General features: G+C 33.3%; 1 protein-coding gene across 5 annotated transcripts in view; it reads left to right on the top strand.

Annotated features, from left to right (window-relative positions):
- Positions 1–14,992, top strand: part of RB1 (RB transcriptional corepressor 1) — a 182,620-nt gene that overhangs the window by 20,163 nt on the left and 147,465 nt on the right. For all 5 annotated transcript variants that reach the window (XR_011967315.1, XM_072610548.1, XM_072610551.1 and 2 more), the window contains exon 3: positions 13,538–13,653. Coding sequence is in view for 4 of the 5 variants with exons in the window: in XM_072610548.1 (XP_072466649.1) it covers positions 13,538–13,653 (116 nt within the window). In the remaining variant the exon portion in view is untranslated. The remainder of the gene's footprint in view (positions 1–13,537; positions 13,654–14,992) is intronic.

Genomic DNA, 14,992 nt, shown 5'->3' with positions numbered 1-14,992 from the left:
CACTCTCTCCACTATCCCACTGAACTATCCTGTGGGAAAAATTTTAGTCCTGTGGAAAAATATTTGTTCTTACAGAAATATCTTCATAACTATTGCATTTACTTTTGGCTTTGGAATTGCAAAGTGGCCAAACAATAAGAGCAAAGCTAAATAGACTTTGTTTTGTTGTTTTGAAAAAAAGACGTTATTACATATTGATAATCAAGAGGATTTTATATAGTAAATTTGTTACATTTTATAGATTAGACATTTAGAATATACTAATTATAGTATAAGTAGAAAATACTGTAATTAGACATTATCTAAGAAATACTCAGCCATGAACATAAAATCTGAGGACCACACAGACTTAGGACTGGAAGGGACCTTAGAAATCATTCTAACTCCCTTTTTTATATATGACAAACCCAGAGAGGTTAAGTGACTTTCCCCAAAGTCCCACATGTAATAAGTGATAAAAATGACATTTGACTGTACCACACTCTTTCCATTCAAAGAAAGTATTGCTTTTATTTTCTAGTAATCAACTTCAAGGATAAATGAATCCTTGTTTCCACAAGGGCTTAATGTAAGTAAATGGAATAAGAAATAAAAAAGAATGTTTAAAGACAATACATATCTCAGAATTTTCATTCTAGGAATAATTAATTTCAAACCAGTAACAAGATTCATCGATTCTTGCTGATTCATTTACTGCAACAGAGATCCAGTGTTCAGTACATATGCCAAAGTGATACAAATCCCAATTAGTTGGTACAAAATGACATAAAGTCAAGAGATTATAACTATAGGATTCAGAAGAAATGCTTTAAGGTCCCATTGAAATCCAACTTTGAACGATACATCCTAGCTAAAAACAGCAAATCAGACCAAATGAACAAATATTAACTTTTTCCCCCTATTTGCTAGGTGCTGTGGTGAGTTCAGAGAAGCATAAGATGCAACCATCTATTAGGAAAGGCAAAAGATAAATGTATAAACAGCTAAAAAACAGTACCAGATTTATTAAAAGGCTATGTGTATTAACCACCAGTAAATGCTATGACAGCAGATAAGGAAGAGATCAGTTTGTGTAAAAGAGATTGGAGAAGGCTTAAAGAGAAAGAAGGACACTTAAGCTGGACCTTGATAGAGAAATGAGGAGGGTGACATTCCTGACAGGGAAAACTGCATGATAAATGTAGAGAAAATGAAAAAAACAATCCCACGGAAATAATGGGAAATAAGATTGAGGAGGTAGTAAAAGCCTGAACTGGGGTAGTTGTGGTAAGAATGGAATTAGGGGAGGCACACAGAGCAAATTTTTCAAAGGAATCCTCAATAGGACTTTAGACTGATTGGATATGAGGGCCATGTCAACAATTAAATAATCTTCTGTAAAATGAAGGCATAGATCTCCTAAGTTCCCTTCCAGCTCTGGTGTTCTAAGCAAAGTTCCAGTACGGTTTCAATTAATTCTTTAGGTACTCACTGAATATTAACTAAGCCTCAAAGTCAACATCACCAGATTATAAAAACTTATCTAATGTTTTTAGAAACCATACATTAATAAAGATCCCCATGGAAGCCTTAAGTTTGATGAACTGTTGTAAACTCTTGATAGAGCCAGTTATTAACAGTTTGAGAATGTAATTGCAATCAGGTCCTACAGATATACCCCAAAATCAAATTCTAGTTTTGTTGCATTAACTCTTTTGGAGTTACTTATCCTGCTTGCTTGCTTTTTTCTTTTCTTTTTTTTCTCTTTTGCCTAATGTATCTTTGCCTTTAGTATCAGAAGAAAACCATCCTCATCAATGTAATTATAAACCATAGGAATTCAATCATGGTTTATATCCAAATGAGTCCTATTGAGGCCAACCCTTTCATTTTAGACAAAAGGAGAAACTGAGACCTAGAGAAGTTAAGTGACTTGACCAAGGTGACCCAGGTAATTCCTATTCCATAGTGGTTGGTACTCTGGATCTAAGTCTTGTAAGACCAACTGTCTTTCCCCATGGGGCACATATGAATGACAAGGCTTAAGTTATGCATTAGTTAATCAACCAGCATTTACTAAATGCCTACTCTCTACTAGATACCATCCTAGGTGCTGGGTATAGAAACACAAAGAATAAGGCAATTTCTGTTCTCATGGAGGTTTTACACTCTAATTAAAAACAATTCTGTTTCTTTTTCTCTACCTTTTTATCTTACCAGCAGCCCAAAATTCTTGTTTAAAAATGAACCACTCTATTTGACTTTCATTATCTGTTTTTGCTTTCTGACACTCTTATCTTAATTGTATTTTTGATGACTTATTGCTAGCATTTAGAAAATATGGTATGAAATAAGTTTGAACAGCTACAAATTACAGTGTAATCAATTTTCATTGACCTTAGAGAGAGTATGCTCAGTTGTATACTTTATGGTGTGGCATGCTTATGTGGAATTTCTGAATTTATACAAAACTGAAGAGAGAAATTAGGAATGCTTATCAGTAAAATCAGGAAAGCATTAAAACCCTGATCTATTAATCTAAGATAGCACAATTCATTGGATGCTGGATTTGGTAGTCTCTTCATTTATAAAATTAGAAGGTTGAACTAGATAAACTGTGAGGTCTCTTCTAGCTCTAGGTCTGTGATCCATGATCTTGTACTCCTATGAAGTATTATGCAATCGATCACATGCTTTAAAATGCCAGTTAAATTGTGTTTCTTCATCTTTGTCTGCACCCTTCCCCCCCACTCCCCGGCTCTGTTTCAGTCATATTCATGGCATATTGCACAAAAAGGGGGGTATGGTGGAAAAAGAGTTAGCGAACACTGATCTTTGCATTCTTGGGGTGTACTTTTATGTGCTCCCAGGTTTGCTTCTGGCTTTTTCCTTGTATACTAAATATGTGAGAAGAAAAAATGCCTTATTTCTGTCTCCTACTGCCATGCAAATAGAAATGAGGCTGCTGGGAATGTATAAGAAATGCTCCCTTTTCCTTAGATAAAGAAGATCTAGAAGTCAAAGGATATTCTTGCCCCCTCTGTACCTGTGAAAAACCTATTTCCTGTTAAGAAGGAATTAGATCCTCTGATAAACGTGTAGTATTGAAGGAGTACTTACAACTCAAATCTTCTTCATCTTTCTTTTTTGTCTAGTCTTGTAATTTGATCTGTGTATGGACTTCCCTTCATAGAAACTCTGTCTACTGATGCAGATGAGCAACTCATCTGTAATTTGTAGTATTAGAGAGTTGCTTGGGACACTTAGATAAAGTGACATAAGCTTTAAACCCAGGTTTTTCTCCATCACCCACCTTCTATTTACTCTGCTATGGTGCCTCTCACGACAGTTTTAATGTGTCTTTGTGAGATTACATAATTTAGATTGTGTACTCTGACATGATTACCTTTTTCAAGTGAATCTAGTGACAAGAGTAGTATTAAATGCATTCAGTGAATTATTTCTAATTCACTTATGCTATTGTATGTGGCAACTGATGACTAACTTTAAATATCATGAATGAAACTAGAAAATTTGTATTCTGTGATAGAAAAGAATAGTCCTTTTCATGTAATAGATACCAACTCCTTTTTCCATATTACAAAAATGACAAATACCAGTAGCATATTTTGGTAGCTCTGCTTTCTTATTCTCAAATGAAAGATGTTAGCAAATCTAGTATTTCGCCACTTGGTGGTGCTCCATGACAAATTAGTGTATTGTTTAAGTAATCACTAATTTGGGAGATATTGTTAATGTAGATAATATGTATATAGCTTTGTAGTCACTTTAACTGACTTTTAAAAAATAATTCTTGATAGATTTTGTTTTTGTATTGCTTACATTTCTTGTTATATGTTACCCCTTTGCCTTCCCAGATAATAATTCCTTATAACAAAAATTAAAACAGAAAGAGAACAACAGAACTAACCAACTTATTGGAAAAGCTGACATTATATAGTGTTCCATATCCATAGTCTTATATCTGCAAAACAAGAGGAAGAACTTTTTCATGTCTCTTCTTTTTGCCTGTTTAGTCTTCATGATTTTTTAAAATTAAATTTTTTCTTCATCAGCAATAATTCAACTTCTCTTGTCACCAGTTGAAAATGAAAGAAAATTAAATATGTATAGTCAAACAAAACAAGCAATTATTTTGGCCTAATTGGCCATGTTTAAAAGAAGGAAAATACATATAAGCGTATATGTTTGTGTATATATGTCTCATTTTATTCTCTTTACCTCTATCAGGAGGTGAATATCATGTTTCATCATTAGTCTTCTGGAATCATGGTTAGTCATTACACTGATCAGAGTTCCTAAGTCTTTCAAAGTTGTTTGTCTTTGCAGTATTGTCTTTGTGTAAGTTGTTCCCCTGGTTCTAGTCATTTTACACTGTTCATACAAATTTCCCCAGGTTTCTCTGAAGCTGTCCTCTCACCATTTTTTATAGCACAATAATATTCTATCATATTTATATACCATAACTTGTTCAGCCTTCCTGCACCCCCTCAGATTCCAATTATTTACCACCTCAAAAAAAAATTATGAATTTTTTTTTTTATATCCTTATCATTTGTTTTGCTCAGGACTAATCCTCTTAATACACCTTCCCTCTAATTCCCCCTTCTTTCCTTTCCCTCCCATTTCAATGTAGGATAAAATATATTTCTGTACTCAGCCGTGTGTGTGTATGTGTGTGTGTGTTCATTCTTCCTGCCTTTATCAAAAGACATTCATTATAAGAATGAGTCATTCCCCAATTGATAAATGGTCAAAGGATATAAATAGGCAGTTTATTGATAAAGAAGTCAAAACTACATATAATCATATGAAAAATATGCTCTAAATCACTAATGATAATTGTGTGTACCTTTTGACCCAGCAATACCAAGCTAATTGAGGGAAAAGGAAAAGAACTTCTATGTTCTAAAATATTTATAGCAGCTCTCTTTGTGATAGAAAAGAACTGGAAATTGAGAGACTGCCTGTCAATTGGGGAATGGCTAAGCAAATTGTAGGATATGATTGTGATAGAATACTATTGTACTCTAAGAAATGATGAGCTGGTTGATTTTAGAAAAACATAGAAAGATTTGCATGAAATAGTGAAGAGTGAAATGAGCAGAACCAAGAGAACATTGTATACAGTAATAGCAATATTGTTTTAAGAACAGCTTTGAACAACTAAGCCGTTTTGAGTGTTATAAATGCTCAAACTGCAGAATACCTATGAAGGAAGATGCTATCCATATCTAGAGAAAAGACAGCTAAACAGAAGTATGTATAGTATTGTTTTACTTATTTTCACAATATTTATGTCTGATGGTAACCTTCTCTAGGGAAGGATGTGGAGAGAGGAAAAAAGTGCACATTAGAGAACAAAAGAAAACTTGGAAGCACAGAAAAGCAGGGCAGCTTTGAAAATGATGTATAGTATTTATTACATAGTTTTTTTAAAAAAAAGTAAACAGGGTGAAGTGAAGATTCATAATTTTATATTGAATCTTTTTATGTTGCACTGTGTACATGAAAATGTTCTTTTTTTTCCATCTTTTTGTATTGTAGTTCCAAATGAGTAAAAAATTTTTAAACCCTCAGTTGGTCCTATGATTCCCTACCTGTCATCTAAGATCTCCCTTCTTCTTCATGACTGAATTCCTTGAGAAAGTCATCTATACTTGATGCATCTACTTTTCATTTCACTCTCTCCTTAAGCCTCTGCAATCTAACTTTCACCTCCAATTCCTTAGTTTCCTTCCAGACTGCTCAAATCATGTCTCATGCAGGATGCATCTTCTGTCCTCCATCCCCCATCTCTTCCCTTCTGAGATTACCTTCCCTTTATTCAATATGTATCTTGTATGAATCTTTATTTTCATATTTGCCTATCCATTAGAATGTGAGTTACTTGGAGGCAGGGGTAGTTTTTGCCTCTTTTTGTTATCTCCAGAGTGCTTAGCAGAGTGCTTGTCCACAGTGTTTATTAATAAATGCTTGTTGACTGTATGACTTACCTCACACCCAACAAATTGAAACAGAGTACAAAAAGGAGGGAGCACTAAGTGTTGGAGGGATGGTGGAAGAAGAGGCACTATTGGGAAAGCTGTGAATTGGGCCAGCCATTTGGAAAGTGATTTGCAGTTATGCAAAGAAAGTGACTAAGAATGTCCATATCCTCTGACCCATCATACTCAGAACTCAAGGATGAAAAGAAAATCCCCATATGAGCCAAAACATTTATGGCAGCATTTTGTATAGTAGCAAAGAAATGGAAAAAAAAGCAGATATCTTAAGTTGGCTTTGGGAAATAGCTAAACAAGTTGTAGTACAGGACTGGAATGCCACTATAGTATGAGAAATTATTAAAAGCATGAAATGTATATGAAGTAGAGGAAAGTGAAATAAGCAAAACTAGGAAAACAGTATTTAAGATTACAACGATGAAAACAGAAAGAACAATAATAAAATGATAAAACTGAATGCTTTGAAATTTTGACAAAAATGTGGCCATGGGTTGTTGTCCTTCATTCTCAGAGAGGACCAAAATGACATCATATGCTTGAGTCTAATTTCTATGTGACTAACTGTGGTTTGATCAGATCAGCGCAAGCTTGGAATGCTCTACCACAGGTTGGGCACAGATAGTCCATGTGAACATTTGAGGTGGATTCTCTAAATTTGCCCATCCTGCATTTCTTTTGAGCTGCTTCAGTTCTGCTTTGCTCATGGAGTGTAGCACCTTCTGATGAGGACATGCCGTGCTGAGCGGTCTTGTGTCAGTGTTTTATGTCATACAACCAATTTCAAAATTCTTGAGATCTTAAGAGTGTTCTTGTATTGTTTCTTCTGACCACCATGCCCTGTGTGAGTTCTCCATAAAAGTCTTTTTGGCAAGCATACCTTTTGCATTTGAACATTTGCATAGCCCATCAGTTGCGCTTTCTGAAATAGATTTTGAATGCTTGGCAGTTTAGTTTGAGACAGGAAAGAAGATGGCAGATGAAGAAATATAGCCAGTTCCTTCCACCCCTAAAACTCCTGCAATGCCTTGCTGAGAAGAGCTAAGTCTATCAAAGTTGGTCATCACGTAATGTGAGTCTTGCTATGTACAATGTTCTTCTGGTTCTGCTCCCTTCACTCAGCCTAAGGTCATGTAAGTCTTTCCAGGTTTTTCTGAAGTCCACCAGCTCATTATTTCTTATGGAACAATAGTATTCCATTACATTCACATACCATAACTTGTTTAACCATTCCCAATTGACAGGCAGCTCCTCAATTTCCAGTTCTTTGCTCTGCTATAAATATTTTAGAACATAGAAGTTCTTTTCCTTTTCCCCTAATCAGTATGGGAAACAGACCTAATAGTGGTGCTGCTGGGTCAAAAGATATTCACAGTTTTATAACTCTTTGGGCATAATTCCAGATTGTTCTCCAAAAAATGGTTGAATCCTTTTGCAGTTCCACCAGCAGTGAATTTGTGTCCCAATTTTTCCACATCCCCTCCAACATTTGTCACTTTTTTCTATAATTTTAGCAGTTTGTTGGGTGTAAGATGATACCTCAAAGTTGTTTTAATATGCAGTCCTCTATAAACATTAGTGATTTAGAGCATTTTTTATGTGATTATATGTAGTTTTGATTTCTTTATCAGAAAATTGCCTGTTTATATCCTTTGACCATTTATCAATTGGGGAATGACTCATTCTTATAAATTTGGCAAAATTTCTTTTATATTTGAGATATGAGACCTTTATCTGAGAAACTGCCTATAAAAATGTTCTCCCAATTTTTTGTTTTCCTTCTAGCCTTGGCAACATTGGTTTTATTTGGACAAAATCATTTTAATTTAATGTAATTAAAATTATCCATTTTGACCCTCATAATATTCTTTATCTCTTGTTTATTCATAAGTTGTTCTCCTGTCCATAAGTCTGATAGGTAATATGTTCTATGTTCTTCTAGTTTTTTAAATGATATTTTCCTTTATAGCTAAGTCATGTATCTGTTTTGATCTTATCTTGGTAAATGGTGTAAGATATTGGTCTATGCCCAATTTCTGCCAGACTGCTTTCCAGCTATTTACATTTTTTTCATTAATTCCTTTGATATTCTTGGCCATTTGTTCTTCCAAATGAATTTTGTTTTGTTTTTTTCTAGTTAGTTCAGTAAAATTTTTGGTAATTCAATTAGGATGACATTGAATAAATATATTAGTTTGGGTAAAGTTGTCATTTTTGTTATATGCTCTGCATATTCATGAACAATTAATATTTCTCCAGTTATTTAAATCTAACTTTATTTGGATAAGAAGTGTTTTATAATTATGTTCACATAATTCCTGGGTTTGTTTTGTAGGTATATTCCCAGGTCTTTTATATTGCCTGCAGTTATTTTAAATGGGGTATGTCTTACTATCTCTTCAGTGTTTTGTTGACGATATAAGAAATGCTAAGGATTTATGTGAATTTCTTTTATATCTTGCTATTTTGCTAAAATTAATTGTTTTCACAAACTTTTTAGTTGAATCCTTAGGATTTTCCAAGTGTATCATCTGCAAAAAAGAAATCGTTTTATTATCTTATAGCCCATTCTGATTCCTTCCACTTCTATTTCTTCTCATTTTCCTATTGCTAACATTTTTAATACAATATTGAATAATAGTGGTGAAAATGGATATCCTTATTTCACTTCTCATCCTATTGGGAAGGCTTTTAACTTATCTGCATTGCAAGTAATGCTTTCTGATAGTTTTAGATAGGAGGCATCTTAAGAAAAATCCAATTACACCTATGCTTTCAAGTGTTTTTTAATAGGAATGAATGTTGTGTTTTATCAGAAGCTTTTTTCTGCATCTATTGAGATTATCATATAATTTTTGTTACTTTTATTATTGATATAAATAATTTTGTTAATAGTTTTCCTTCCTGGGGTATACTATCCCTGCCTTTCTGGTATAAATCTGACTTGGTCACAATGTATATAATCTTTGTAATATATTATTGTAGTCTCCTAGCTAGTATTTTGTTCAAGACTTTTGCATCCATATTCATTAATGAAATTGGTCTATAATTTTCTTTCTTTGTTTTTGCTCTTTCTGTTTTAGGTATCAGTACCATATGTGTTTTGTAAAGGGAATTTGGTAGGACTCCTTCTTTGCCTATTATTCCAAGTAATTTATTTAATATTGGAATTAGTTGATCTTTAAATGTTTGGTAGAATTCATTCATAAATCCATCTAGTCCTGATGCTCTTTTCTTAGAAAGCTCATTTCTGACCTGTTTAATTTCTTTTTCTAGTTTATTTAAATATTCTGTTTCCTCTTCTGTTAATCTAGATAGTTCATGTTTTTGTAAATATTCTTCCATTTCACTTAAATTGTGAAGTTTATTGGCATATAACTGGGCAAAATACTCTTTATAATTGCTTTGATTTTATCTTCCGTAGTGATATATGCACCTTTTTCATTTTTAATAAAAGTGATTTGATTTCCTCTCTTTTTAAAAAATCAGATTGCCCATTTTGATACCTTCAGTAGTTTATCTGTTTTATTGTGTTTTTTTCATAAACCAGTTCTTACATATATTTATTAATTCAATGGTTTTATTTTTTCATTATTTATTTTATTTTTACCCCAGTTACATGTAAAAACAATTTTTAACATTCATTTTTTAAAACTTTAAATTTCAAATAATCTCCCTTCTTCCCTTGCCACCCCCAAACCCCTCATTGAGAAGGTAAGCAATTTGATATATATTTATACATGTGTAGTCATGCAAAACATATCCATATAATCATGTTGTGAAAGAAAACATAGACCAAAAAATTCTCCAGACAAATAAAGTTAAAAAAGTATGCTTCAATCTGTATTTGGATATCATCAGTTCTTTCTCTGGGAATGGGTAGCATTTTTCATCATGAGTCTTTTTGAAAGACTTAGATTGTTATCTTGGATTTATTTGGATCTAAGACAAATGTCTTGGATTATAATATTGCTGAAATAGCTAAATCATTCATAACTGATTATCTTAGAATATTTTTGTTACTTTGTACACAGTACATTTCACTTTGCATCAGTCCATGCAAGTCTTTCCTGTTTTTATGAGAGCATCCTGCTCATTATTTCTTATGGTAAACTAGTATTCTATCATAATCACACACCACAACTTGTTCAGCCATTCCCCAGTTGATGGGCATGCCCTCAATTTCTAATTCTTTGCCCCCAGAAAAGAGCTGCAATAAATATTTTTGTATGTATATGTCCTTTTCCTTTTTTTTTTTTGAATCTCTTTTGGGATATAGACCTAGTAGTTGTATTTCTAGGTCAGAGGGTATGCATGGTTTTATTGCCCTTTAGACATAGTTCCAAAACAGTTGAATCAGTTCACAATTCCACCAATAGTGCATTAATGTGTCATTTTTCCCACATCTCTTCAAACATTTGTCCGTTACCTTTTCTGTCATATTAGCCAGTGCAATAGGTATGAGGTGTAGTACCTCAGAATTGCTTTAATTTTCTTTTCTCCAATCATTAGTGAGTTGAGTATTTTTTTTTAGATATCTTATAGATAACTTTGATTACTTCATCTGAAAACTGATCATATCTTTTGATCATTTATCAGTTGGGGAATGGCATCCTATTTTTATAAGTTTAACTCAGTTCTCAATATGTTTGAGAAATAAGGACTTTAGAAAACTTACTTCAAATTTTTTTTTCACATCTTATGCTCTCCCCCCCATTTGTTCTTTCTCTCTCTCTCTTTTCACTCTGTGCCTCCTCAAAAGTGTTTTGCTTCTGACTACCCCCTCCCTCAGTTGACCATCCCTTCTTTCATACCATCCTTCTCTTATCTCCTTCCCCTCCTACTTTCTTGTAGGGTAAGATAGATTTGTATACACAATTGAGTGTGTATGTTATTCTCTCTCTGAGCTAGTTCTGTTGAGAATAAGGTTCTCTCACTCCCCTTCACCTCCACCCTCTTCCCCTCCGCTGCAAAAGCTTTTTCTTGCCTCTTTTATGTGAGATAATTTACCCTTTTCTACCTCTTCCTTTCTCTTCCAGTACATTCCTCTCTCTTACCCCTTAATTTTATTTTTAAAATATCTTTGCTTCATATTCAACTCATACCTTTGTCCTCTGTCTATATACACTCCTTCTAACTACCCTAATAATGAGAAAAGTCTTATGAGTTACATGTATCATCTTCCCATATAGGAAGATAAACAATTTAACCTTATTGAATCCTTATGATTTTCTTTTCTTGTTCACCTTTTTATGCTTCTCTTGAAAGTCATTTGAAACTCTTGAAAGTTTATTTGAAAGTCATATTTTCAATTCAACTCTGTTCTTTTCATCAAGAATGCTTGAAAGTCCTCTATCTCATTGAATATCCATTTTTCCCCCTGAAGGATTATACTCAGTTTCCCTGGGTAGGTAGCTCTTGAGTAGCTCCTTTGACCTCCAGAATATCACATTCCAAGCCTTCCTATACTTTAATTTAGAAGCTGCTAACTCTTGTGTTATCCGGACCATAGCTCCATGATACTTGAATTTTTTCTTTCTGGCTGCTTGCAGTATTTTCTCCTTGACCTGGGAACTCTGGAATTTGGCTATAATATTCTTGGTAGTTTTCACTTTTAGTTCTTTCAGGAGGTGATTGGTGGATTTTTTCCATTTTTATATTACCTTCTGGTTCTAGATTATCAGGAAAGTTTTCCTTGATAAATTTCTCTGGGTCCTTTTGACTTTCAGGGTAGTCCAGTAATGTTTAAATAACCTCTTCTGGATCCCTTTTCCGTGTCAGTTATTTTTCCAGTGAGATATTTCACATTGCCTTTCATTTTTTCATTCTTTTGGTTTTGTTTTATTGTTTCTTAATTTCTCATAGTCATTAGCTTCTATTTGCTCCATTCTAATTTTTAAGGAATTATTTTCTTCAGTGAACTTTTGCATCTCTTTTTCCATCTGGCCAATTCTGCTTTTTAAGAAATTCTTCTCATTGACTTTTTGGATGTCTTTTTACCATTTGGCCTAGTCTGTTTTTTAAGGTATTATTTTCTTCAGTCTTTTTTTTGTATTTCTTTTACCAAGCCTACTAGCCTTGACCATATCTTTTCAAAGATAAATCTGTTTCAAAGTTGTCAATTTCCTTTAACCTTTGCTGAATTGAGTTTCATCAAATGACAGTCATATAACTAGTGATAAAGCATTTGCTGTCATGTTTAGAGGATGAGACAGTATGGTATGGTGCTAGAACATTGGATTGAGTCAGGCTGAATTACTTACTAGTTGTGATCATTTATAAAAGCACCAACTTATCTGAGCCTCAAATGCCTTATCTTTTAATGAGTATAATAATGCTTGTATTGTATGCCTAACTGAATTATTGCATCAAGTGAGATAATATTTGACTAATCACTCACTTATATAGTACTTCTAGGTTTAAAAATTTCTTTACATACTTTATCTCATTTGATCTTAAATATTATTAGCTTTGGGGCAGCTGGGTGGCACAGTGAATGGAGCCCTGGACCTGGAGTCAGGAAGTGAGTTCAAATCCACCCTCAGATATTTACTAGCTGTGTGACCCTGGGCAAGTCACTGAATCTTCCTCATCTGTAAAAGGAGCTAGAGAAGGAAATAGCAAACCACTCCAATATCTTTGCCAAGAAAACTCCAAATGGGGTCTTGGAAGACTTAGACACAACTGAAATGACTGAACAACAAATGAACAGCAACAGTTGTTAGCATTATTTTGCTGATGAGGAAACTGAGGTTAGTAACTTGGGTAGAGAGTAAAAAGCAGTAGCTTAGATTTGAAGCTGGGCCTTCTAACTTTCAATACACTGATTTGTGGTCTTACGGCAATAATGAATGGTTATAAAATCTTTTTTGTTTGTAGATTTTGTGGCTATTTTTCGTATTTGATTGTTTATGTGTATGGTGCTCAAGTTTAGATAATTTATGCTTTACTACATCAGGGTTGAAAAATTAAAATCTAATTATTGTCAAATGTTTAAAATGCATACATTTTCTTATTTTTCCTTTCCAAGACTAGTATATGGTTTCCTATTTTAAGTTTTTGTTTGGTAATAAGTTTGCTTTTATATTTTTTAGTATGTTAAAGATTAAACAAAGTAGAACTTTTTTTCAGACCCCAAAATATAAATTTTGGGTTAGTTGAGAAAATTAAAAATCATATCAGAAAATGGACTTGGTTTCAGACAAAGTGCATGAATTATGAAGGCTCACATTCTGAGGTTGACTGTGAATGACATTGGATCATTTAAATGAGACATTTACACCATATGTATGATCATATAATTTTCCATATTTTTGTAAGTTGGATCTTTCTAATAGCCTTCTTTTTAAAAAGTTAGCTCCTGTAGCAAAAAACATATTCTTTCTTTTCAATACAGTGTACGTGTGAATCATTTTGAGGCATCATGAGAATGCATGTTTAAGACTTTATTTTGGTATACTTGCACTTATAATTTCTATCATAGTACCTTTTATTTGAGTATATTTAATTGGTGAGTTCTTTTTTTTCTTCCATAGGAATGTTATATTCAAAAGAAAAAGGAATTATGGGGAATTTGTATATTCACTGCAGCTATAGACCTGGAGGAGATGCCATTCACCTTTACAGAGCTGCAGAAAAACATAGATATAAGGTACATTTTGTGATATCAGTAGAAATATTTGTCAAAGTAAACTGCAATATGTAACTCCTATTTTCACTGTATAAGCTACTATATAAGTAAGAAACCTTAAAATAGTACCAAATTAGGTAGCAGTCTTTTACTAAGAAAATTTAAATTAGAAGAAAACCCATGTGGCCCTGTTTCCTAACCTTGAAAGTTCATCTTTGAAATGTGCCTTATGTTCCCACCTGATTATAGGTCACCTTTGTTTCCAATGATGCCTGGCACATAGGAACATTTTCATATTTTGTATTAAATGTTCAGATTTACTTTTGAGTTAATCTAATCATTCATGTTGTATCAGATAATGCAGCTCCATATTTGTTTTAGAATTATGTAGTTAGATTCTACTTTAGCATCCATCTGTTTTTTTTTTAAATCATGCATAATGCAGAAATTGCAGACATTTTGGTGATTCAGCCACTGCAAGACTACCTCTAATAACCAGGGCTGACTACTTTTGCAGTTAACAGTTGTAGTTTTACTAAGAAGTTCTTTCTTATGATTTGCCTTATTGAACCTTTCACTTGTTGGGTACTTTTTAGTAGTAGTTTTAATACTTTCTGGAATAACACCAGATAAATCTTATTCCTCTTTTACATGACAGAATTTCAAGTATTTGAAGACAATTATTATCTCTGTTGCGTTGGCTGCATTAAAGTGAAGCTCCAGGTTGGGCACAGAATTGATCTGACCATCTGGTTATTTGGATTGGTGTAACTTGGGACCAGTCCAGACCTTCTAAAATACTCCTGGCTGAAAATAGACCTTTGGGGTAGGATTAGAATAAGACTGGACCCTGGCCATGGAAATGTAAAGTAATGTACATTCAGCATATACTTTAAACCATCCTTTTAAGTCATTGGTTACAAATTTGGTTTTTGCAGTAGTGTTATGCTTTTACTTAGTGTGTTTGGGTTTACTTCTCATAGACTTTAGGAGTTGGTATTTCTACCTTAGTTATTATGTACATTTTTAATTTCTTTCAGGAAAACTATACCTAGATAGTTAGCCAGTTTGTTTTTTTCACTTTAGTGGTTTCATTGGCATATTTGTGTTTTCTGGGTTAGCGTTTTGCAATAAATGTGTCTAGTGGAATTGCATATGATGTTTTCATAATTTTCATCACTTCATAGGGTTCAGTTTCCACTCTACTCCCCACCCCTTTCTTCCATTCCCAATTTAAAATTTCTAGGAATGAATTTATAAGGAGACAGCTTTCTTAACCAAAGATCCAAAAGGTTTTCATCTTGGCTCCTGTGTTATCAATTCAAGTTTAATCAAGCAGTAGGAAGAGATAATATTAAAT

Source organism: Notamacropus eugenii, chromosome 5, assembly GCF_028372415.1.
Source record: "Notamacropus eugenii isolate mMacEug1 chromosome 5, mMacEug1.pri_v2, whole genome shotgun sequence".
Taxonomy (NCBI): Eukaryota; Metazoa; Chordata; class Mammalia; order Diprotodontia; family Macropodidae; genus Notamacropus; species Notamacropus eugenii.
The sequence above is the reverse complement of the archived record's forward strand: the minus strand, read 5'-3'. Positions and strand labels throughout refer to the sequence as shown.